Genomic DNA, 25,035 nt, shown 5'->3' on the forward strand with positions numbered 1-25,035 from the left:
AGCAAGCAGCCCTGGGGTGGAAGCATAGAAAGAGGAGGTCCTAAATAGCAGTGCCTTTATTCCTGACATAACCCCTGTAAAGGAAAGGTGAAGGAAGAGTTAAGCAACTATTAAGAGAACAAACTACATGTTCTACAGATGTCTATGAAAAATGTACATAGCAAAATATAATCCATATAGTAGCTCTGCCTTACTGTCACTAATTACCACTCAAAAGAGCTAAAGTAAATTATAACTAGTTCTGCTCTCTGTTGAGGATAGAGCATAACGATAGAATTCAACTTTGACTGGCAAGATCTGCTCTCAAGTCTCCTAGGTTCCTGAGCCTAGCAGCAGAATTTAGAAGGGTGAAACAGAGGAAGATTGAGATACAGACCTAGAAAGACACGATGTACATAAACCTAGGGAAAAACGGAAAGCACCTGACGGATGTTGACAGAGCTGGAAAACGTCATTGCAGGGTTGCTAACCAGTTTGAAAGATCACAGCAATCGGGAGCTGTTTCCAACTACTGGAAACCATCTTCAAGAAAAAAGATCCACCTATAGGCTGGTCAGTCTGACCTCAGTCCCTGTAAAGATTACGGAGCAAATCTTTCTGGAAGCCATATCCATGCACAGCCATGAAAAAGACGACTGGAAACAGCCAGGATTGATTTAAAGGCCAAATTGTGCCTGACAAACTCGACAAGGTGGCTGGCTCCACGGATAAGTGCTCAACAGTGAATGTCATTTATTTGGATTTTTGCTAGGCTTTCAACAGTCTCCTATAACAACTTTATGGTCAAATTGGCAAGACACTGTCCAAAGACAAGCAAAGATGAGTTAACAAGTTGAATATGAGCCAGTGTGCCCTTACAGCAAAAGAGGCTAGCTGCCTATCAGACTTCATTAAGCAACAGTATAGACAACAGGCTGAGGGCTCTTCTGGGCTCTCCAGCACAAGACAGACATTGACATACTGGAGCATGTCTAGAAAAGGTCCACCAAGATGATTATGTGCTGCAGAACATGATGGAGGGTCTGAGAGAACGTGAAGGAGGGGCTGAGAGAACTAATTTTTTTTTTTTTTTCCAGCCTTCAGAAGAGAAGGTTGGGGTGGTGTGGGGTGGGGGGAATCTTTTCGCAGTCTTCACTTACTTAATTGGAACATTTAGAAAGACAGAGCCAGACCCTTGGAGGCGCATAGCGACAGGACAAGAGGCAAGGGAAACAAGCTGCAACAACTCTGATATTACAAAAACTTGTTCACAAAGAGGGTGGTCAAACACTGGAACAGGTTGCCCAGACAAGCTTGGAATCTCCATCCTTGGAGACGCTCAAAACTTGACAAAAGCCTGGGCAAGCTGATCTAAGTTGGCTCTGCTGGAGGAAGGGGGGTGTCATGACCTCCTGAGGACCCTTTAACCTGAATTTTTCTGACTCTATAGGTGATCCCAAAAAGATTTGATTAGGCAAACAATCAGATTCCTAAGGTCAAAAACTAAATGGTTACTGAAATAAAAACTTCAAGTTTACCTCTTTTGATAAGTCATTTCTTTCTTTAGTTTGTGCTTTGTGAGACACCTCCAATACTTCACATTTTCTTCTGAGTTCTGACAACTCATGTTCAAATACATCTCGTTCACTGTTAAAATAAAGTGAAACTATTAGTTGCAGAGAGTGAAATGAGCAACATTCCTGTGCATTTGTAATTTAGTCAGTCTTCTTTTAGTTCACGACACTGACCTTTTTGTCTAGTTACTCATAGGGCAACTAGTGATAATACCTTTTAAAGTTCTTATCACTTGCAACAGCATGTCATTATATGAGAAAATTCTCTTCATTTCAAAGTATTTAAGCAATAATCCTAAATTGTAATATAACAATCCTATATTCCAATCCTAAAATTATTGCATCCTTTTCTTAGTATTCTTCTTTTAGTTCAGCTTTGGGCTATACATTTCTCCTCTTAGCAACAGATTATAAATTCCCTTGTACACCCTTTTCAGTTCGGTAAGCTTTGATGCTCTTTCCCCCAACATTTTCTTGAATCTTTTGCAGACATTAAAAGTTGGATGAAAAAGTAAAGTGACTGTATTCCCATCTTCCTAGTCAAACCAAAGGATAGTTGTTCTCAATTGCTCCTCTCCCTTATATACAGTCCCTCGATGCCAGAGGGAATTAAGCTACTCTTCTCGTGTTTAAGATACATGACACAGCTGCAAAAACTATGTTGGTGTTTTGAATAACAGCGTTTCCACGTGCACAAAGCAGTAGCTTTATGTCTGTATCTGACCATGTCAGAACAGTGGAATGAATGAGCCAGGATGAGCTTGCTGTTTGAAAGAAAGCTAACCAGCTTTATATTAATAGCATTAAAAACCTGAACTAGTTTGTAGTCTACCAAAACTAGAAGATGTGACATAGCTTGTAAAGGATTTTTAAACTCATGGTTTTAGTTAGAAACAAACCTGGAAGTGATTAATTCCTGCAACGCTCCCAAATATGTTCATACAGGCATGCCAATAGCACTCTCCCCTCCCCTCCATCTATGCCTACTCTGATGAATACAACCTACTTTCTCAAATATAGTTTTGGCACGTTTATTCATGCCTTTTTCAACTCAAGACTATTTTAATACACACTGTTAAAACACTGGGGCCATTCACAAGGAAAAGCTATTACAATCCACTTATTAGATGCAGTTGCACTCCAGAAGCAAGTCAGAGTGTCAGTCCATCCTATACGCAACAAGCTTCCAGATAGATTTCAAGGTTGTTTTAGTACATATGACTGTGAACAGTTATCTGAAAGACAGATTCTCCTTTAAATGACATAGAGGCATAGCAAAAACCAATAAATGTGCTTGAGCTCATTTAATGTGAACAGCTAGGGAGCTGACAAGCTGCTTTCTATTCAGAATCCTCATTTTGAGCCATTCTCCAACAAATCTGCCAGAACCCTGATTTCTTGAACTTGCAAGCACACCAAAAAGGCCATTCGGGAGCTGGACGGTGAAATGTGTGGGTACGCATGTATTTATAAGCCCATTTTCACTGTTTTGCAGTTGTTGTTTACGGATTCAGCATTCAAGTCCTAGGCTAGAATTCTAAAACTTACTTTTCAAAAAAATGAAGAGAGATGCTGGAACTTCTGGCCAGTGAATCAAGCCACTGAAGTTAACCTAAGACTCTCTGACAAAGGGTTCTCGTAACAGCCCTTTCAATCTTATGCTTACAAAGGTATCTTAAGTTGCTGAATATTAATTCCCACGGTCCTACCCTTTTACGTCACTGTGCAGGCAGCACACAGTAGAGCACAGGGCTGTTTGTTAGATGACAGCTATTAAATTAGTGAGAAACAACGTTTGTTCTAAGAAGTAGGACCTGTTGATGCCAGACTTAAGTTGCAACCAGGCTAGTAGACTCTGAAAATACAGTAAGTACCTAAACATAAGCTTTTAAGAAAATAAAAGCACACATCAGATTTCAGTGTTGTCCATCTCATGACTGTGGTTTTCCACAGGATCAGTCCTGGATAACTGCACTATTAGTGGATCCAGGTAAGGAAAATGTTTGTGGTGGATAGGAGCCAAAAACTACAAAATGAAGCTTATACCTTGATTGACAGAACTAGAGATTTTTTTCTGTTAACACCTGTATGTACTTGAACTATAGAGATACCTACCATTTTACTTTATCATAGTTCTCTTGTCTGTAATCACCTTGCTGAATCATCTGCTTTGTATCAGCCAGTTCCAGTGTTAAACGCTGACATCTAACCTCAAGATCTGACCGAATCCTCCTCTCGTCTTCATAGCTCTAGAAGTTAACAGATACTTTAAAATGGCAATAGCTACACTGATGTTTACCCCCCTCCCCAAAAAAAGCAGTCACAAACTAAGTTTTGTGAAGTCTGCTTATAAATATTCAAGTGGTTGTGTTTTCATTTGTCTCAATTTTTAGAAATCTAGCAGGCATCAGTAAGTAAGCAGCTATACTAATACTGAACTTACATTTACTTATTCTAAATAGTTGATTAACATACCTATTTTTTTCTAATGCATTTAGACCTAACTTTAGACCACCAGCAGTGTTTTTGAGGGTCACTGGTGTCTGCAAACCTACAATAAATGCACAAGACTCATGACACCTCTACAATATTTTCAAATAAGTTTGCTTGTGAAGACACTTGCTGGTCCATTTGAGGAAGGAGAAAAAAAGTACACATTCACTCATCTATCAGCATTAATTTCCATTTTCTCCCTTTTCCTTCCCATATACTTGGGAGACTATTATGAGAACCATAAAAAAGTGTCTTCTAAAACAATGGTCATTCCTTTTGAAGATAAATCATTTCTTAATCATCGTACTCTTTTATTCTATAGGAACAGGAGACCACTGTATCTTAACATGCAGTCTTGACTCCGTTCATCTGGTTTTTCTCTACAAAGCTAGGTATTTAATTTCACAAAGCTTACTCTATTTGCTTGTCCTAAATGCTACACCACGTATTAATTTCTTCAGAAAAACAACTAAAATAATGTACATCCTCCTACACTAGAGAAGACTGACGGACAGCAAAAGAGTTGCTCTTTAAAAACTTGAGCATACCCTGCCGCATCCAGACATTTTCCCTAGTAACCTAACTCCAGCCTCCTTCCGAACGGACACTCTGTATTACCATTTTCTAAACCAGTTAACCGCATCCTGAACATTCTTACATTTCAATAAATACACACCAGTCCTGTCTTTGGCTGCTGGTATTGTTCACTCTTGAAGTGCCTCTTAAAAAGAGACCGTTTCTGGAAAAATAAAATAGTAGCTGCCTATCAAGCACTTTCGTATCGCACATAATGCTAGGCAAAACTGTAAGTTAAAAGCAAGAGGAATACTACCATACTATCTGTAAAGTTTACAAAATCCACAGTTTATATTTAAAGAAATAAAACCCATGTCCAATTACTACATAAGATTAAAACTAAAGTGTACATGCTGTTATGGCATGCATACAGTTCTCTCAGTTTCTATTCTATCCTGTGGCAAAATACTCTTACTAACTTATCTCCACACAGCGGCTCCATATTTCTTATTTGGAGACATGCATGTTCTGAATTGCAATTTCCTCCCTGTAGGTTCCATTCGGAGCTCAACCTTTTCCCTTCAAGGATTTTTTGTAATTCATAAATACTCAAATCAACATATAGCTTTTAAACATTCCTCTCAGAAGACTGCTGACTTATTTTTCTTGCCATGGTTCATAAACGATACACTTGATAATTCATAATAGATGCTTGATAAGTAGTGATAACTCCATCTGGTTATATCCAAGGAACACCATCCAGACAGATTTTGCATTCACTTCCAGCTTTGCTCACTGCCTCAAGACTGCCTGAAGACATGACTACACAACCAATCACTTACAACAAACTTATTTTGCAGGAAGTAAGCAACTGTGTAAATGTATAATTTTTCAAAATATACTGAAAGCTGTATTTTACACAGATTATAAGTGATTCCTAAACATGGCCGGTAAAAGGAGTAAATACCAGGACAGTACTCTACAATAGGGATATAAAGACAAAGAACACTGACTAAAATGCACAGGCACCATGAACAGTGACTGACAGAACATCTTCTCAAAAAAAAGCACCTAAATGCTCATAAAACATGACAGAAAAAGTCACGGAACTACAAATCATGCTGTAACAATTCTGCTGATAAATATAAAATTTTAGTTTTCAGAATTACAAATGCAATAAAAATCACAATAAAACACTCAAAGTTTTCCTAAGGAGTTTGGATAGCAGATCCATAAGACCATATAATCTAAATGCATGGCTGTTATTCAACCTAATGTACTGGTCTATGGCTCATTTTTCTTTGTTTACCCTAATTAGTGATATACATTAAACAAATGAAGACTACAGAAAACCATTTCTTCTTATCATATTCTAAAGCCATTAATAAGCCAGCATTTTTGAAGATGGCGTTGCCACATTGGTAAAGCTATCACGAAATGTTTTAAGGTGTTAGAATTTCAAATGTAGTGTAAGGTTGTAACAGTCCAAGTACCCTGTTCGACAGTGAAAACACAGCTCAGCTCATCTTTCAATAAAGTATGTTGGTAAGAACAGGTAAATGTTAAGCACAAGTTGGAAGTTACTAAGTTTTGATACAATTCCTCTGTGATATCCCATGCCATTCTGCTGCTAATACCACGGCTGCTGACATTCTGTTAATATGCACTGGACCGTGCATTTCCTTTGCAGAAAATATGAGCTATTGAAGCTCCTACAATAACACACACAGCTTAGTACCTAGAAGACAACTATCTAAACTATAACATTAAAATTGAGGAACTATGAATGTGTTTCCAAGCAGGCCTCTGGAGAAATCTGACATAAATAGTTACAAAGCGCTAGTTAACAGAACAATTAAACACCTACAAAATTTGTCCTTTCTAAGAGTTAAGCCTTAAAATAGAATTTGAGTTATATATAATCATTTATGACTTTTCTGTAACAATATGACAACTCCACAGGATGAGGAGGCAGTTAAATTCTACTTTTAAAAAGCGATACTAAGACTTACTTCAAATATCAAATTGTTGAGCAGATAATTAAATAAAAATATTTTCAGATTCAGTATACTTCCTGAATACTAATTATATTGCATAGATCATAGTTTTCCAATTGCCTCATCTTTCACGTGTCAAAAACATTTTATCACAGGACAAATGTAACAATGCCGCTTAATAAACTTTCAGTCTACAGGCTAACACAAGAAATCATGAGAGATGTGTAGTTCCAGGTAGCAGATACACAGAACTGTATATTTCTATAGCAGTAAGTCTTAAATATATGCAGTCAAGCTGCCTGTAGGAAGAATGAGCCTTATTTAGAAAAGGATAAAGTTAGTTTAGTTTATAACAGTCATACACTCTGAACTGATTTTCAGATCTCTGCACTGGAACAGCTTTTCCTCTCTCAACCTGTCTTCAAGATAGCATGAAATTTTGATGAACAGCTTTGTCCTACTGAAGTAGTAAGGGAGTTTTAAAGAGGATCAGAATATGGAGTGTATTCAAGGACATGAATAAGGTCTTGGAAAGCATACTAATAAATAAAAACAACCCGTTTAAATAAGTCCACAAACCTTAAAAAAAACTGAAAGAACATACAGCACTTATTCACAAGGAATGTGATCCATGGTAATCTTGCCAGCAATGCTTTGATTTTCTTCAGCTTCTTACTAACCTTTAGGGCTGCACAGAGTGGCAACTCAGACAGATGAGATTGTCAGAACAAATAAACCTGTCCTATAAGATGGGTAGGCAAACATTTTTCAAGTAAATTGCTAACACAGCTGTCCAAGACACCCAATAGTAACCAGTATAGGTGGTTTCTGTAGATCACGCAGAGTAGTCCCTCCCAGGAAGTGCTTCCATTTGGTTTACAAGCACTGCTGATAGGCAGATGTTTCAAGTGAGAAAATTCTGAGCTTGCCTGATCTGCACCATTTAAATCCCAAATCAGGTAGAGAAACTAATGATCTAATTACAGACCCTAGTTTTTTTCAGTATTAGGCTTCCCTTTTATGCTCCATCTGGAACAAACAGCAGCTTATAGCAGTCACAGAAACAAACACATGTAAATACTGAGTGCAAAAACTGGATGTCACACCCTTTCTGAATAAAGCTAGTGAGACATAATTACATGACAGGAATTAGCTGATCTTGCAAAAAACCTTCAGAGATAAGCTAAACTATGGAAACCTAGAGTTTTGCTGTCCAATGAAGCAGAAGCATTGGACTCCATGTTGTCTACAAATAAGCCTATAGAAGAAGCAATCCTGCTTTTTGGAAGCTTATTTAAAAGAACTTCATTTTTAAAGGATCACTCACGCAAGCCAGTTTTCCGCTCATATTCCAAGGTCCCTTAAATCCTAGACAAGTATAAAGCTACTATGGTGTTGTAACATTATAAACAATTCCCTGAAGTTATTCTGAACAGCTACTGCGCCCTAGTAAAGGCAATATTTTGCCTCCATCTGTTTACATAACATGTATTCAAATATTATCGGCCAACTTTTTTAAAAAAAAAAACTGAATAAAACTGCCCAAATGTCAGGAGGAAGTTATGCATAACTGGATGAATAAGACAACTGTTCTGGTACGTTGATATGCAATTTGTAACCTACCAAGGATTGTAGATAGGACACCATCTGCCACTAAAAATGATAAATGAAAGTGCTGAGCTACTTGGTGAAAACAAGGCACCTTTTTTCTTGAAAATGGGTTCTGCAAGGAAGGAAAGAACGAAAATCTTTGGCCCAGGTACCTCTTCTGCAAAGGAATGTAGAAAAAAAGCACCTTTTCTCTAGATCTGAGCTGAAGGAGAGTCTACTTTGCAGTAGAGGAACTGAAAAAAAGTACTCAGGAGAGTACTTTTCAGTGAAAAGTACTTCAGTGAAAAGGATCCTGCAGAAAGCAGGGCATTAGACACAGAATTAAGTCATTTGGTCCATGTGAACAAGAACGAGCAGTCTATACAAGCCATAGCTATATATCAAGAGATATAGGAGGCTGTCAGATAGGAAAGGAACTTTAATAGATCCAGAAGTTTTCCTGAGCCTTGAAAACGTCAAACTGCTGCCCAAAGCTTAATGCTGCTGGTAGAATACTGTTCAGAAAAAGCTGCAAAGATAAATAAAGGAAAGCAGGCATACACCTCACCAAAGACTAAGGCCTCATCTGTCCTTTCCAGAGAGATTTAAAGGCCAAGTGATCAAAGCACTGCTCAAAAGAACTGGCTTTTCGAGACTGGGGAAGGGTTCTAGGGCGTAATCTTAAATTACAAGTGTGCAACCTTCAAAATAATTTCTAAGGAGGACTGTCTTTCCACAGCGGCAATAGTAGCCTCAATTTTGCAACAGCTGGATGCATCTAGCAGCCACAGGCCCTTCAGATGGAATAGCTTAGTTAACTCTTTGAAGACAATATAAACGTGTTTCCTCCAGCTCGGAATCTTTATTTCAGAAAATAATTATATTTAGCTAGCAAAACCTAACAGTTTCTAATCCTGATTCAGAGGCTAGGCCTTAAATGAGATCTTTGTCCTATATAAGGTCCAGCTTTGTCTTTAGGTTAATCATAGCTTCTAGGTAACTGTCAAACTATGGATTTGATTGGGAGTCCTGATGGCAACCATACAGAACAGTTTATAACTAAAGAAGCCCTGATAAAAAGACAAACTGTATCAAAACTGAGTGCTAGGAAAAGATATTGGCAAGAAACTTGCAGCCAAAATAAAGTGATACTTAATCATCTAGAACCATGTCCCCTACGCAGAAATGCAGAATTGCCTTCTCAGACTTTCTCAGCCTTGACAGATATGGACAAAAAAAAAGTAAATTGCATTTATCTGAGGGAAAGTTCTAATCACTTTTGAACCAAATAACTCTGAAAAATAGTACACCGATGTTCAGTAAGGCAACTCTCTCATTAGAGGTTGGTTTTTCTTCTACGACGCTCCTGGTGATACACTGACAGAGAAGAAAGTTGAGCTATAGTACTGTATCTCCAAAGGGGGTGGTGCCAATGTTATTTGCACTTGAAGGACTGAGGACTGTAGAAGGACTGGAACAAGTCTGCACTATACATTTGGTAACAGATCAGTCAGTGCTGAAATAGAGAACATCACTTTACCAGTGTCTTCCCCATTCCCCCCGCCCCAGTCTGCTGCTGATGTAGCTAGGATCAAAGGAGCAGCATTAGGGTACATCACAGATACAACACGTACAGAGAGCCTCCACCATACTTGTGGTACTGCAAGAGAACTACTTTACTGTTCACTTTAAAAGAAGTGGAGACAAAGGTCTTCTAATATTACTTCTGTTTATCAAATTGTGTCGTGGAGGTGGAGGGGAGGGCGTCTATCTTCACACACCTAAGGCACAAATACATATGACAAACATTTGAAAGATCTCTTTTACATCCTGAAGCCAGAAATAAAAGATTTTCTAATGTAAATGAATTAGTGAATGGCCTGAAGATAAAGAACAGGTACATTTGTCAAGTCTTGTAAAATTGGTTCTTATGCAGGGCTACAGTGACACTTCAGTCTTCACAGAAGTGAGTTTCCTAGCTGGTGCAGCAGGATTTTGGCTGAGTGGCTGCAATATCACGCCACTTTCCCTAGTGCTCATTTTCGTGCCACCCTAGATCTGTTGTGCCAACAATGAGCTCCTTTCTCAGAAGGAAAAAAAAAAATTGGCAGCAGGTGGCAAAAAGATTCAGTGGGATAACAGGCATGATTTTACGTAACTGATACTTCGCCATAGCAGGTCATCATAATACTTTCCACAGAAAGAATTCTGTTCCTTTGCTTTCCCACAAAGCTGTATATATGGGATCATAAGAAATTCCTGGCTTTACAACAATAGACTAGGATAGGAATAAAATCTCAGTGTCTTGCATTCACACTCCAATATCAAAGGCTACAATAACAGTAAAATTAGATCTCATTTCCTTTGACCAAATTAAAGAATTGCAACCATCCTGTCACAAAATAACACAGCTAAAGGAAGGCCGTGGTTTTCTTATTTGGTGAACTCATTTCACTTAACTTTTTATAGAGTTGGTTTAACGCATTAGACAACTTGGGATTTTGCTTCAGACTTTCTCAACTCTTTTCTGGCTAGACAGTCCTTCCTCAGACCTATGTTTAATTTTCTCATACTTGTCATGTATTTATTTCTAAGATCAATATCTACATATATAAAACTTATACAAACCTAGTCTGCTAGACCTGACCACCCAGAAGAGCCAACCAACCCCTCATTCCCCCCCCAGACATCCGCAGTTAATAGAAGGATTTGGGGTATGCATACATTTTAGTGTCATTTCATCTTCCTATGAAAAGGAAAAAAAAATGTTGAAAATTAGAAAGGAAGAAGAAATCATTTGCAATATAAAAAAAAGCCTAAACATAGAGCGAATGCTTTATATAACAGAAGTTATATAGTGAACAGAAATATTAACTATCACAGAGAGCTTAAATTTTAAGGAATATTAGATGGGGAACCAGCAGAAGGATTCAATGAAGAATATAAATATTTATTTAATTTCAGGCAAAGAAGAGACTTCAGTAACTACATTTCATATAGCTGGAAATAAAGAGTATGTTTAGAAAGTCACAGAAACAGCAGAAGGAGAATATGAGAGCTTGAATAAGACTATGAATGAAATTGAACTTTATTTCCCACTAATGAATTTCCTCATAGGAAAGCCTGAGCTTACCAAATGAGCTCAAATGAGTAAGTTAGACCAACAGTACAAATTGATATTGTTTCTTAGCAAACTGCAAGAGATACTTGTTTATATTTGCTTCAGTGTATTAAGGATGCTAAAGTACTTATACTTATTGATGATGTTCCTTTTACCTTATTATCAGAAGCAACTTGTGGTACCTTGCAACAGTAATGATCATCAAATCATTAGGTCAAACCTGAAATTGCTAGAAGTGAAACACAGATACATAAATCTGTCCATATGCAAAACACTGCTTATCAGGTCACATTTCCTCCAACACCTAAAACATGATCTCTCCATGTATAATAAGAGAAGACTTAGTTTTGTTTGTTCTAACTAGAAAGCGCATATAGAAGAACCGTAGTAAGTGATCTTATCTGAAACCTGAGAATTCTAAAGATTCATCTTCATTACTAACGGTAAGCCCCATTTTGCTTGTGACATTTCATTGCAGATTTCTTGTCTTTTTGGTTTTTTTGTTTTTTGTTTTTTTTTAAATGTGGCATTCATTCTCACTAATCTCTCAATTTAAGCATAACTATGCAAATGGAATAAAAAATACAATCACAATTCAATACGGACAACGTTCCATTGTTTTCTCGTTATCAACATCAACACAAAAGTACTGTGGATTTCAAACTTTTAAGAATGAAACAGTTGGAAAGGTCAGTACTGCCACCATGTGTTAAGTGGTAACAAAATTACAGAAATTCAGATGGGAATTGAAAAAGTGGAAGTGGAAAAGAACATCAATACACCAAGAAAACAGATTCCAACATAAGTTTAATTATTATCTACTCTCCAGTTTAACTGCTGCAGAAAAAATAAATACTGATATCACTCAAACCTTAAAATTCAATAGGAGCATTTGTAAACTTTTAAGTCAGAGCACATTAGATATACAGTGAAGGAAAGCACTTACATAAAGTTAGTATTAATTTAATGAAGACAGAAAATACTGAAGTATACAAAAGTATAAGATTTTATTGACAATTAATTTTGTCTTAGCTGAATTTAATCAAATAGAAATGCAAATACTAAGAATTTCACAAGATAACCCTGTATAAATTAATCTCTTTATACCTGATTATTCCATAAATAAATTTCAAGGAAGAAAGATGTAGTAACTGAATAATATGAGAAGCAGTAAAACGATAGCAGCATCTAAGCCCTTGTGTGACCATGATTTAGTAGGAGTTTCAACTACTCAGAATGTAGTTATTGCAATTCCAGATTCATGCAAAATTGACCTAAAAAACTAATTAATATCCTAGCTGTATTTTACATGAGTTAGGATAGAATAAATACTGCTAAATATCACCACTCAAGTCAGGATGACTCCAGTGGGTGCATACAGCCAGGGGAGACAGCATGGAACATGGCTGTGGAGGATCCTCTTGCACCTCTCCTGAGGAGCTTACATGCTCCACTGGCTCTCTGAAACGCCTGCACACCAATGCGCACAGCATGGGGAATCAACAGGAAGAGTTAGAGATCTGTGTGCGGTCGCAGGGCCATGATCTCATTGCAGTTACAGAGACATGGTGGGATAGTTCACGACTGGAATGCTGTCATGGATGGCTACGTGCTTTTTAGGAAAGACAGGCCAGCCAGGAAGGCGAGGTGGTGGAGTTGCCCTTTACGTGAAGGAGCACCTAGAATGTGTGGAGCTCTGCCTCGGGATGGATGAAGAGCAAGTTGAGAGCCTATGGGTAAGGGTTAAAGGGCAGGCTAACATGGGTGACACTGTCGTGGGAGTTTACTACAGGCCACCTGACCAGGAGGAAGTCGTCGATGAGGCCTTCTACAGACAGCTGGAAGTAGCCTCACGATCACAGGCCCTGGTTCTCATGGGAGACTTCCACCACCCTGACATCTGTTGGGAAGACAGCACAGCTAGGCACAAACGGTCAAAGAGGTTCCTGCAAAGCATTGATGATAATGCCTTGACCCAGGTGGCGGAGACACCAACAAGGAGAGGTGTGCTGCTGGACCTTGTACTAACGAACAAAGAAGGTCTAGTTGGAGAGGTGAAGGTTGGGGGCAGCCTTGCTGCAGTGACCATGAGATGGTGGAGTTCAGGATCCTGCGAGGAGGGAGCAGGGCAATAAGTAGGGTCACAGCCCTGGACTTCAGGAGAGCTGACTTTGGCCTCTTCAGGGACCTACTTAGGGGAATCTTATAGGGGAGGGTCCTAGAAGGAAGGGGAATTCAGGAGAGCTGGTTAATATTCAAGTCTCACCTCCTCCAGGCTCAAGAGCAGTGCATCCCTCTGAGGAAGAAGTCCAGCAAAGCAGGCAGGAGACCTACATGGCTGAGCAAGGAACTCTTGACAAAACTCCAACAGAAGAAGGAAGTGTACAGAATGTGGAAAAGGGGACAGGCCACTGGGGAGGAATACAGGGACGTTGTCAGAGTATGCAGGGATGCGACAAGGAAGGCTAAGGCCCATCTGGAATTAAATCTGGCAAGAGATGTCAAGGACAACAAGAAGGGCTTATTCAAATAGATCAATAGCAAAAGGAAGACTAGGGAAAACGTGGGCCCGCTGCTGAATGGGGTGGGTGCCCTGGTGATGAGGGATACAGAGAAGCAGAGTTACTGAATGCTGCCTTTGCTTCAGTATTTACTGCTAAAGGCCAGCCCTCAGGAATTCCAGACCCTGGGGACAAGAGAGGAAGGCTGGAGAAAGGACGACTCTCCCTTTGGTCGAGGAGGATTGGGTTAGAGATCATCTGGGCAAACTTGGCCTCCAAGTCCACTCCACTAATCCATGGGCCCTGATGGGATGCATCCGCGAGTGCTGAGGGAGCTGGCGGATGTTAAGGCTAGGCCACTCTCCATCATCTTGGAAAGGTCCTAGAGAACAGGAGAGGTGCCTGAGGACTGGAAGAAAGCCAGTGTCAACCCAGTCTTCAAAAAGGGCAAGAAGGAGGAGCCAGGGAACTCCAGGCCTGTCAGCCTCACCTCCATCCCTGGAAAGGTGATGGAACAGCTCCTCCTGGAGGTCCTCACTAAGCACATGGAGGACAAGAAGGTGACCAGGAGGAGTCAGCATGGATTCACCAAAGGGAAATCATGCTTGACCAACCTGATAGCCTTCTCTGATGGAATGACTGGCTGGGTAGATGAGGGCAGAGCAGTGGATATTGTCTACCTGGACTTGAGCAAGGCTTTTGACACTGTCTCCCATCACAGCCTCATAGGTCAGCTCAGGAAGTGTGGGTTGGACGAGTGGACGGTGAGGTGGATTGAGAACTGGCTGGATGGCCGAGCTCAGAGGGTTGTGGTCAGTGCTGCAGAGTCCAGCTGGAGGCCTGTAGCTAGCGGTGTCCCCCAGGGGTCAGTCCTGGGTCCAGTCTTGCTCAATGTAAGCATCGATGACGTGGCTGAAGGCACAGAGTGCACAGTGTCAGCCAGTTTGCTGAGGATACAGAACTGGGAGGAGTGGCTGACACACCAGAAGGTCGTGCTGCCCTTCAGAGGGACCTGGACAGGCTGGAGAGCTGGGCGGAGAGGAACCTCCTGAAGTTCAACAAAGGCAAGTGCAAGAATCCAATACCTGGGGAGGAATAACCCCGGGCACCAGGACAGGCTGGGGGCTGACCTGCTGGAGAGCAGCTCTGCTGAGGAGGACCTGGCAGTCCTGGTGGACAAGTTGACCATAAGCCAGCAATGTGCCCTTGTGGCCAAGAAGGCCAAGAGTATGCTGGGCTGCATGAGGAAGAGTGCTGCCAGCAGGTCGAGGGAGGTGATCCTGCCCCTCTCCTCAGCCCTGGGCAGGCCTCGTCTGGAGTGCTGTGTCCAATTCTGGGCTCCCCAGGACAAGAGAGACGTGGCACTACAGGAGACAGTCCAGCGGAGAGCTACAAAGATGCTGAGGGGACTGGAGCACCTCTCCTATGAGGAAAGGCTGAGAGAGCTGGGCCTGCTTAGCCTGCAGAAGAAAAGACTCAGAGACGATCTCATCAATGTCTACAAGTATCTGAAGGGGGAGGGTGCGGAGAGGATGAGGCCAGCCTCTTCTCCGTGGTGCCCAGCAACAGGACAACAGGCAACGGGCACAAACTGAAACACAGGAACTTCCACCTGAACATGAGAAAAAACTTCTTCACTGTGAGGGTGACAGAGCATTGGAACAGGTTGCCCAGAGAGGTTGTGGAGTCTCCTTCCCCGGAGATACTCAAAACCTGCCTGGATGTGATCCTGGGCAACATGCTCTAGAGGACCCTGCTTGAGCAGGGAGGTTGGACTAGATGATCTCCAGAGGTCCCTTCCAACCTAAACCATTCTGTGACCTTAAAAATAAAATTCACAGTACAGTATCTTTTTCAACTTCTTTACTCGCTGAAAACAAAAATTAAATATATTTAGATAAAATACCTAAAAGAAATAAAGAGAAACAAGAATGGAAATATAAATTCCAAAAAATGCATTTATACATTTTTAAACAAAGGGTGAGGCAAATTACCACTGAGATACCACCACCTCCAAAAATCTTCACCTGTTATTGTGTCTTCAATTACTCATGGAGGGATCCCCTGCCTCAAAAAGCAGGACATGGCTGGTATGAGTCTATCTTAAATCAGTAGACATCTCATGAGCAATTCACCTAGGGTAGCATATAGAGTACATATATACTATATGGCACTCCATCACCCCAAAAATGTAAAGTTTTTCTCTTGCAGAAAAATTACATCTTATACATACCCAGTGATTTAGAGCACAATCTTTTTTTAATGAAGAAATATTTACTTTTTTTTTTTTTTACTTGAGATAATTAGAGCACAGACCTCTGTCAGACACTTCAGTTGGGACTTGTATCCATTTAGTTCTTCTGTTAGGCTTTCCTTTTTCACCTGTAGATCATGTAGTTCTTTTCTTAGTGAATACACTACTTCGTAGAATCGAATCTAAAAGAACAAAATATATAATCAAAAATTGAGACTAACAAAGTTGCACTACTACAACTTCCAACAAGTCAAGTCTATTTTATGGTAATAATTTACAAACAATTTTTAGCACATATTGACGACCTTTCTGGGAGGATTGTTTAAAGCAAAGGCAACAGCTTTCTTCAGCTTTTGACAAAGCTGGTAAGAAATACAAGTCTGTGTTTAACAACTAATGAAAAAGAGAAATAAAGGTACAGATGCATGTATCTGTTCAACTACAGCAGCTTCCAGTCAAGCTGCCTGGTTACAAAAAAATACAACTGATGTAAAGGTCCGTATGGTCCCTTCCTCGTCCTTGTTTTAACTCTACCGCCTATCTGATTAGCGGTAAACTGACTTGCTACTCCCCTTACAACCAACATACCATATCCAAACCTAACCCACCTAACCCTAAAAAGAATCTGTTTTAAGTTCAATCAGTTGCCTAAACCACCTCACTGCAACACAATGCTAGCTGTAATGCCAAGAAAGTGGCAAAAACTCACAAATGAAGAAAGAAAGGGGAAGGTTTGCAGCAACCTAGACTCAGTTTATGCTACCACCAAACCAGAGCTCAGGAGTGTGGACTCTATCCCATTCCAAGAGAAGGCAGGCCCCTAAATTTCAATTACCATTTGAGGATCCTTCCCTAATGCATTTTGCAAGCAAAAAGCCCCCCCCGGTATACAGATATTTCCAGTGTAAACATATGTATTCAACAGCCTAGAGTCTTGCAAAAGGATTTTAAATCTATACAATACATATATATTAATACTAAAATCACCCTCCTCCTCCCTTCCCCCACCCAATCATATACATAGTCTCTGACATCATACATCAAACTTTCCAGTGCATTTCTACTAAGCAAGAATAAATACCAGGAAACACTGTAGTAAAAATAGAGTTAGTAGTAAAAGACAAAATACGAAAAAAAAAAGAGGAAGAGCTTTTTCAATATACCCGTTCTTCCAGATTATTACCCTCAGATTAACTTGATAACTTGAAATGTTTATTTCAGAAGGTGAAAAGAAAAACTGACAATTAGGCATTCTCTTCTTAAGACTACCACTTGCTTTCCCTTCCCTTCCCTCCCCAAACACTCACATATTGTTTGATATATGATAAAAAAGGAATACAAGAAAAAACCCACAAACAACAGTGTTCAAGAGCATCTAATACTACAGTTTCATGCAGAAAACGGGGAGGGGGGGGTCCTCTGTTGTGCTAACTGTAAATACCAGCAGATAAAGAAAAGCATCCAGGTATATTCTTTATAATTGATAGCATACAATTCTAGAAAATAGAGGAGTCATGGAAAATTGAGGTGTAAACACAGGTGTAGTTTGCTTCACACAGTAAACTAAGCATGCAATACTACTAAAAGATCAGTATTAAGGCAAGAGAGTAAGATTTTCTAGTAAGTAGCAAGGTGTTTTTCTTCCTTTCCCATTTTTCTAAATATTGAGTTCTTTGAGGATTACACTTGCTTGAATTTGTTGTGCAAGATCTATTGTTCATCCTTACTTTCAAATGCAAGACAAACATAAGATAAAATGGAACATATCTTTACATTTATAAGCTAGCTTTTAATGAAAAGCTGCAAGCTTTCCTTTAACATGGTTGTTTTTAAGATGGCAACAAAGGATGCTCAATTAAGCATCCCTTGAAAAATCGACTCAACTGTGTCTATGTTTACTCAAAAAATGAGTGACAGGTTTTTGAACCTGGAGTCCAGTAAAACCCAGGATAAGATGGGATAACCTTTTTGGTTATGTTCTGAAAATATCAAATTACAAATTCCACTTATATACTACTGTTTAAACAAACTATGAATTTTATTTCTGTTCTGGGAAGTGAAGTAACTGTGTATTACTATATATTACTAAATACTATATATAACTAAATATATAGTAATATGATTACTGTTCTTTTCCTTGCAGTATTTTATTCCTTAAGTATTTGAGTTTTTTCATCTGTATCTGTGAAATCTCATTGTTTCTGATGAGTTTGCATGACAATAAACAGTCAAGCTATTTCTGTGAACTCTTTCCAACTCTCCTCCCCCCTAAAATGTTCAACCTTCTTACAAGTTCAGATTTTTTTCTTCCAGACAAATAACATCAAGTATAAGCAGGAATGCCAACATTAAACTATAACAAGCATCTACTTCCTTAAAAAAAAAAACTTTAGAAATGTAAATGAAAACAATAAGTATGACACATCCCTAACTACAGCTTCTACCACGTACAATTTTCACATATCTAGATTCTTTTATAACTTCTGATTGAAATCAAACTACTTGGTTTCAGATGTAATCAAACCCTTCCAACTTTTTGTCAAACAGTCGTAAAAATTGTAAAGTTCTTTTTCTTTCTCTCCAACTGGTAACTTTTTAAAATACTGCTTTCCCCACCCCCCCCCTTTTTTTAAAAATCACATGTAGCTGTTCCCTGAAGCATTTGTATTTTTAATCTGATTTCCTTAGGACACCTGTCTTACACCACCAGGCTGTTTCTTTACCTCTCAAATCCCAATAACTAAAACAGATTACCCAATTTCAAACCTAGATGGCAGAGGGGATACAGGTATTAAGGAAAAACATACGCACAGCCTTCCCACTTAAAACTCAATCCATGGTAAGAAAAACTGAAACAAATGTAGCAACTGAAAAGGAGGCTGTAGCCTAAGTTCCACTCTTATCTGTTATGTGGCTTGCTTGCTGGCCAGTGAGCACTTGTGTAACTCAGTAGATGAAGCATGCATTGCCACTTGCCAGCTCAATAAAGAAAAAAAATTACTGCCATGAGATTCAAGGGACAATTACATATCCTAAAAATTATGCATTTACATAGATATGCTATAATGAAAAAAGTCAGTTTTCTAGGTGATCTCTAAAAAATTCTTAGCATATACTCACCACATTTTGATGCATATTAGAGTGAAGTTGACAATGGATGGGAGGGGTGGAGAAAGATTTTTAAATTGACTTCTATTATACGAATCAACTAATTTCATACAACTTCATTTAATTACCTTCTTAAAGAGAAGAAGGAGCTGTAGTTAGCAAAATGACATCACTGAAAGACACTGTGATTAAAGCCAATAGAATTAGTAGATACCACTTTTAACAGCTCATTTTTCTTTGGGGATCAGAAGAACAAGATTTCCTTATCTTTTTAGCTTACTCAAAATTGAACAAACAATTCAGACTTCTCCAAAGACTGAATTGGTTAAATAAACCAAAAGGTGGATGCAGAATATTCTACAGGAGAGCAAAGAGGAGGCTCACAGCTTCACTGAGTATTTTAAGTGATTCAGCTGCCAAACAACCAATTCCTACCAGTTCTGTGGCCTGATGTAATTTGAAACTTTGCATATTGTTTTGAAAAACGTTTTCATAAATATGTTTTATATACGTAAGTTCAAAACAAAACCGCCTTTAAAGAGAAAGATATTTGAAAGATCATTTTTCTTTCGTCACCATCATCCATGATAAATGTTGCTTAGTCTTTGCTCTAATGCATTGCCATAGCACCCCTATGTGGGAGAAAAGGGGAGAAATATCCTATATTTGTTTTAATTCTAGCATTTTAAACGTGCAATATCCTTATATACAAAATTTGTATTAAAATACGTCCTGCACTTAGTCTGGTATACTGGCTTCCAAATAAAATGTAAGCATTATACATACATTTACTTTTATTTATCTGAAGGATAAAAGACAGTATTTTAACATTGATAAATCGGGGAGGGAGGAAAGAGTTCTCATGTTTGAGTTTAGAAATTTCTTGCTCAGGTGTTCCCTAAACAGAACTCTTCCCTGCTAAACAGGAGTTTACTCCAGCAGTATCACTGCCTGAAAAATGGAAAGTTCCTCCTTAGGGAAGGAAGGCTGAAAAGGGCATTAGAAAAATTTGTTTTTTCCTCAAAGTCCTTTCCTGGCCTTCAAAAGCCAAGTGGATGCACAAATAGGATAGGCAGAACAGCTTTGTCTGTATTCACACTGATGCTGTTGCTAAAAGAAGCTGAGAGAAAAGACAGGGAATAGCAACCTACTGAGTCTACCTCTAGCATTTCTTCTCCTGGAAGAATTTAGTTTGCCAAAAAGGGGCTTCTTCAAAAGGAAGAAAGTGACACATGCATACTTGTGGAGAGGAAAGGGGCATCACTGAACACATAAGTAGCGAAGTGCAGCTTCGGTCAGAGATAAAACTAACATGGACTGGTTGAACGCAAGAGGAAAAGAAAGGTAGATAATAGGTAGAAGCAGACCACTCGCATTCAGCATCTTTTTCAAACTCCTTTCTACTCACACATCCAGTCTAAGCGCTCCAACTGAGCTGCAACAGCTTCACTTAAAGCAGCTGGCAAGGTGACTAACACCTGCTATTTGTCCTGCCTTGTTGCACAGGCTTCAGAACTACCCATCAATCACCTCCTGAAGTGCTGGAGCTCCCCCACACCCATTTCAAGCTAGCCATCATGGACTTCAGTTTGTATTAAAAGTCTGCTTTGTCAGCAGTGGTGGTGCAGGCATCAGTGATGAACAGCTCAAATACCTGTGCAGAGGGCAGGGGACAGAGCAGAGAGCTAGGGAGTAATAACCTAATATGTCTCAAGCTATGCATTCCTGTTTTATCACTCGGCCCTAAAATTTTCCGAGTACTTGCAAAGTCTGAGTCATGAAACTTTTGAAAAAGATGCTCCCAAGAATTTCTCCCTTTAGATAAGGATGATAGGCACAGGAGGTAAAATTTATCTAGAGTACAATATACTATGGCTTTCATCCAGCAAGGGAGAGCCCATACTCGCAATATTTATACCTCAACAAACATACCAAGCCTTCAAACATTATACTAATTACAGCTCCCTTTAATAGCTAGCTCTACAGATAAGAGCAGCACTAATGCTCTGTTGAACTGAGGCACCTTTAAGCATCTAAATCCTTCTCTCCATTCTCAGAAGTGAGTCAGGATGCCCCACAATCTGTGAAGGCACTATCTTTTTATTGAAAGTCGAGCCCTCCTCTAACCAATCTTCCTCATGAGCCATAGGTAACAAGCAAATCAAGGCAATAAGAATTAAGTCAGGGACAGAAAAGGGCCAAATAGGAAGCATGAGAGAAAGGAAGGGCTCTTTACAAGAACCATCTTAACTTGTGGTTCTGGTAAGTCTTGAGTTTCAAACCTCTATTTCCAGTTGGCTGTATTTCACATCATCAGCATGTCATTGCCCATCATTTAACTGAAACATCCCATTTGTTTCACTGTCTTAAAATAAATCAACAGTTGTTCTACTCTATGGCATCAGAGCCTGGAATTAGAGGGTTCTGCTCTTTACTGGAATCCAGTCATAAAAGACTGACCCATAGGTACATCTGCAAAAAGGTCCTTCACTTCCACTTGGGGAAAAATAAGAATTCTGAAAGTCTGAATCGACTTCTACAGGTTCATCCTTTTCATTTTAAACAACAAGCAATTTACAGTTATATTTTAAATAGACATAAAACAAAATACTCACAGAAACATATTCAGGAATAGAAAGCTGGTCTTCAGGAAGAGACTTTAGCTTCTCATAGCAATCATCTGTTAATTCCAAGTCTCGTAAACTGCGACGGATATCACCTGCCCTCTCCCTTAACTGATGATTTGTTTCCTCTAGCTGTTTCTGTCGCAATAAAATGGTTTCCATTTCTTGTTTCATTAGAGCCTGATGTTTTCTTTAAGATTGATTTGAAAATAGAAGACATGAAGTAGTGATTAATGCAAAGACGTGGTTTGTCACTTGTAAGAGAGCCATTTACCCAGGGAGAATATTTACAGAGGGAGATTAGACCAAGAGCGTATACCAGCACAGTTACACAGTCACTAGTATCAGACCCCATATTAGGGGCCAAAAGCTTCACAGTCAAGTTTTGCTTTACTATAGCCCAAAGTCACTCACAATGCCAAGCTAAACCTGAGGAGTGACAATTAATCCCCAGATCTGCTGACTTTAATTTATAAATTAGTGTTAATTTACCCATTAAAAGGTTAATCTTCTTGATGAAAAACCACCCAAGCCCCAAGAAACTGGTAAGTCACCAATGTTAACTTCAATTTCTGTCCTGCCATCCAGGTTTCAGCATAGGCACGCCTACTGTCTATGCCACATACAATCTCATTATACATACATTCTCAACTTCTACTCGGTGTAGCATACAAAGTTTGGGTTGTTTTAAAAAAACCTACACTTAACTGTCATTACTGTGCCAAGGTATCAGACACCAAGAGAAAACAGATGTTCACTCAGAGACACTTCACAAGTTTTGTTTGTTTGTTCTTAAAACAAGAGTGACTGGCCTACTCTTTCTGGAGGTTTTAACTGTAACTCTTGAAAACATCCATTCAAATTTAGTTGTTCTTCAAAAACACCAATGGAGTCTAGGTTACTCAAAAAGGAACATTCGAAATATCAGCTCTGCTAGTACTTAAAGACAACGTCTGCCTCGCTATTTAAAAAACAAAAAGAATCCTACAAATCACCAAAGCAGTCACGCACAAGGACATTTTCTGCACACAGTGTAAGATTCTGTTAAACCAGGATGGAAATTGAAGTAACAGACAGGCAAGACAACCAGTAAAAAGATTTGGAAAAGGGAAAAAGTTCAACCTTTTTATACTTACCAATTTTAATAGTACTTTTTTTTTTTTTTGTTAAATGAGTACTAAGCCCAGATAATTCAAATACAGGCAAACATGAAATTCCACCCTGGTGCAACTAAGCATACAGTATTAGAGACATTTCTCTGACAGATAGTTGCTCTTAGCTGAAAGACTTAGCTATAACTGATCTCAAGTCTGGCTTTACAGCCCTGTAACTCTTCCAGGCTTACTACAGAATACAACTTGAAAGTAGTCATATCCTTTAAGTTAAGGTATGTCCTCTACTGTGACACGAGACTCTTAAGTAGCACTCTCCCTCCACAATCCTATTACACTGTTAAAAAAAATTAATTAATGAAATAATCTGAAGGAGCCTGCTAGCCATGCTATTTTCAGCTATGATCCAGATTAGGATATTCCAAAACATTAAGAAGAAAAATTAGTTTCTACCTGACCAACAGAAAGCATCTCTGACCAATAAATAATCCTCACCGGAAGTGAAAGTGCCTGCTAAACACTACCCATTTAGCTTTTCAAGTCTTCTACCAGGCTGCAGAATTACTAAAAGTTCAGTTTAAATTAAAGTATTCCCCCTCCACCTACTCTCTGCGTTCTTTACTGCTTTTAAGAACATTCTTACTCCAAGTTCCAAACAGATTTTGAACCCAGGCAATAATAAAAACAAAATAAACCCACCAATTTCAGCAAGTGAGTACTGAATTCAAATTTAGCCAGAAGTATAGAATGGAAATACCAATATAATCTGTAAAAGTAATTTTATTCCTGCAGTTCATAATAATCATGCTTCAATAATGTGATTAAATATGAATTCATGTCAATACCATGTTACAGCTGAATATTTTTGTTTGCTTTAATTCCATCGTACCTAGCATCTTCTTGCTGTAATGCCAGCTGGCTATCCAGTCGTAAAGACAACAGCTGCTTTTGATGGATTGCATCATTAAGCTTCTCTTCTAGCTCTTCAATCTAAATATAAAGAATATAAATAAAAAATAAAGTTATCTTGTTAATATTTTTCATTATTTGACAAAAGCAACAAGATTAGGCATTTTAAAAGAAAAAATTGGAGAGATAATACCATAAGAAGCACAATACCATGACTGTTCAACAAAATCTCTAAATATGCTAAGGCTTCATAAAACACAATATGGACCTAATGAACTCATAACAAAAAACTTTGCTCTGTAATTAAATCTTTTTCAGACAAATAGCTACTAGTTCAATCAATTTCAAATTAGGCTTGAGCTTAGTGACAGGCCAGCACAAACCGCAATTAGCATACAGGAGGTTGAAAATGTGACCTGCACACAAGTGTAGCAATGGTTTTACACCTTTCTTATTTTCATGCATTTTATCTGAAATTGGATACAGCAGAGTCTGCTGTTATTAGCATGCCAGTATCTTCTAGCCATCTCTTCACTGACAGACCACTAAATAGCATTCAGATGAATTTTTCTAGCGTCCCTCAAGTTCAGGTTAACAACCCATTAAGGTTCTTATATCAAGGACAAAATCATTTATCCCTTCAGTAAAAAAATAGGTCTTTTTTCCTTTATTTTATGAAAGTAAAAACTAGACTCCTATCCAATCCCACCTCTTCCATATATAACACCTTGGACAAGACCAGGAAGTCTTCTGTGTCTTTGTTTCTTCCATTAGTTTTTTTTATTTTTTATTTTTTTTAAAGTGGAAAGGAAAAAATAGGATGCCCAGTATGGAAATAAAGACTTCCATTTGAGAACTAAAGTTTGTACAGCACTCTAAAAGCACTAGACACCAAAAAAGATTATGTCAAGAATGACACATTACATTTCTTACCTTGGTCAAATAGTCTACTTTCAAGTTGTCAATCATCAAATTTTTCTGAGATAATTCTATTTTAAGCAGCTGAAGATTATGGAGCAACTCCTTTCGTTCAATCAGCTGCTTAGTGATTTTAACAGTTCCTTCCCTCTCTTCAGAGGAGGAAACATCATCAGTTGGTATTGTAGTCTCTAAGCTAATATCTTCAGACTCCAAGGAGCTAGAGACATTTACTTTCCTGATCTCTTTAGTGCTTTTATGTGACATTTTCTTGCATCATTTGCAAAGTTTTTTTTTTTTGGTTATACTTTCAGATGAGCCCCTGGAAGACTGAACTGC

The 25,035-nt window shown here is 38.8% G+C and overlaps 1 protein-coding gene across 12 annotated transcripts in view; it reads right to left on the reverse strand.

Moving 5' to 3' along the window:
* Positions 1-25,035, reverse strand: part of PIBF1 (progesterone immunomodulatory binding factor 1) — a 127,467-nt gene that overhangs the window by 101,393 nt on the left and 1,039 nt on the right. For all 12 annotated transcript variants that reach the window (XR_011138584.1, XR_011138583.1, XM_068929659.1 and 9 more), the window contains 6 exons: positions 24,712-25,031; positions 23,759-23,859; positions 21,749-21,947; positions 16,088-16,207; positions 3,669-3,802; positions 1,518-1,626 (listed from right to left, as the gene is read on the reverse strand). Coding sequence is in view for 10 of the 12 variants with exons in the window: in XM_068929659.1 (XP_068785760.1) it covers positions 1,518-1,626; positions 3,669-3,802; positions 16,088-16,207; positions 21,749-21,947; positions 23,759-23,859; positions 24,712-24,963 (915 nt within the window). In the remaining 2 variants the exon portion in view is untranslated. The remainder of the gene's footprint in view (positions 1-1,517; positions 1,627-3,668; positions 3,803-16,087; positions 16,208-21,748; positions 21,948-23,758; positions 23,860-24,711; positions 25,032-25,035) is intronic.

The sequence above is a fragment of the Struthio camelus genome, chromosome 1 (assembly GCF_040807025.1).
Source record: "Struthio camelus isolate bStrCam1 chromosome 1, bStrCam1.hap1, whole genome shotgun sequence".
NCBI lineage: Eukaryota > Metazoa > Chordata > Aves > Struthioniformes > Struthionidae > Struthio > Struthio camelus.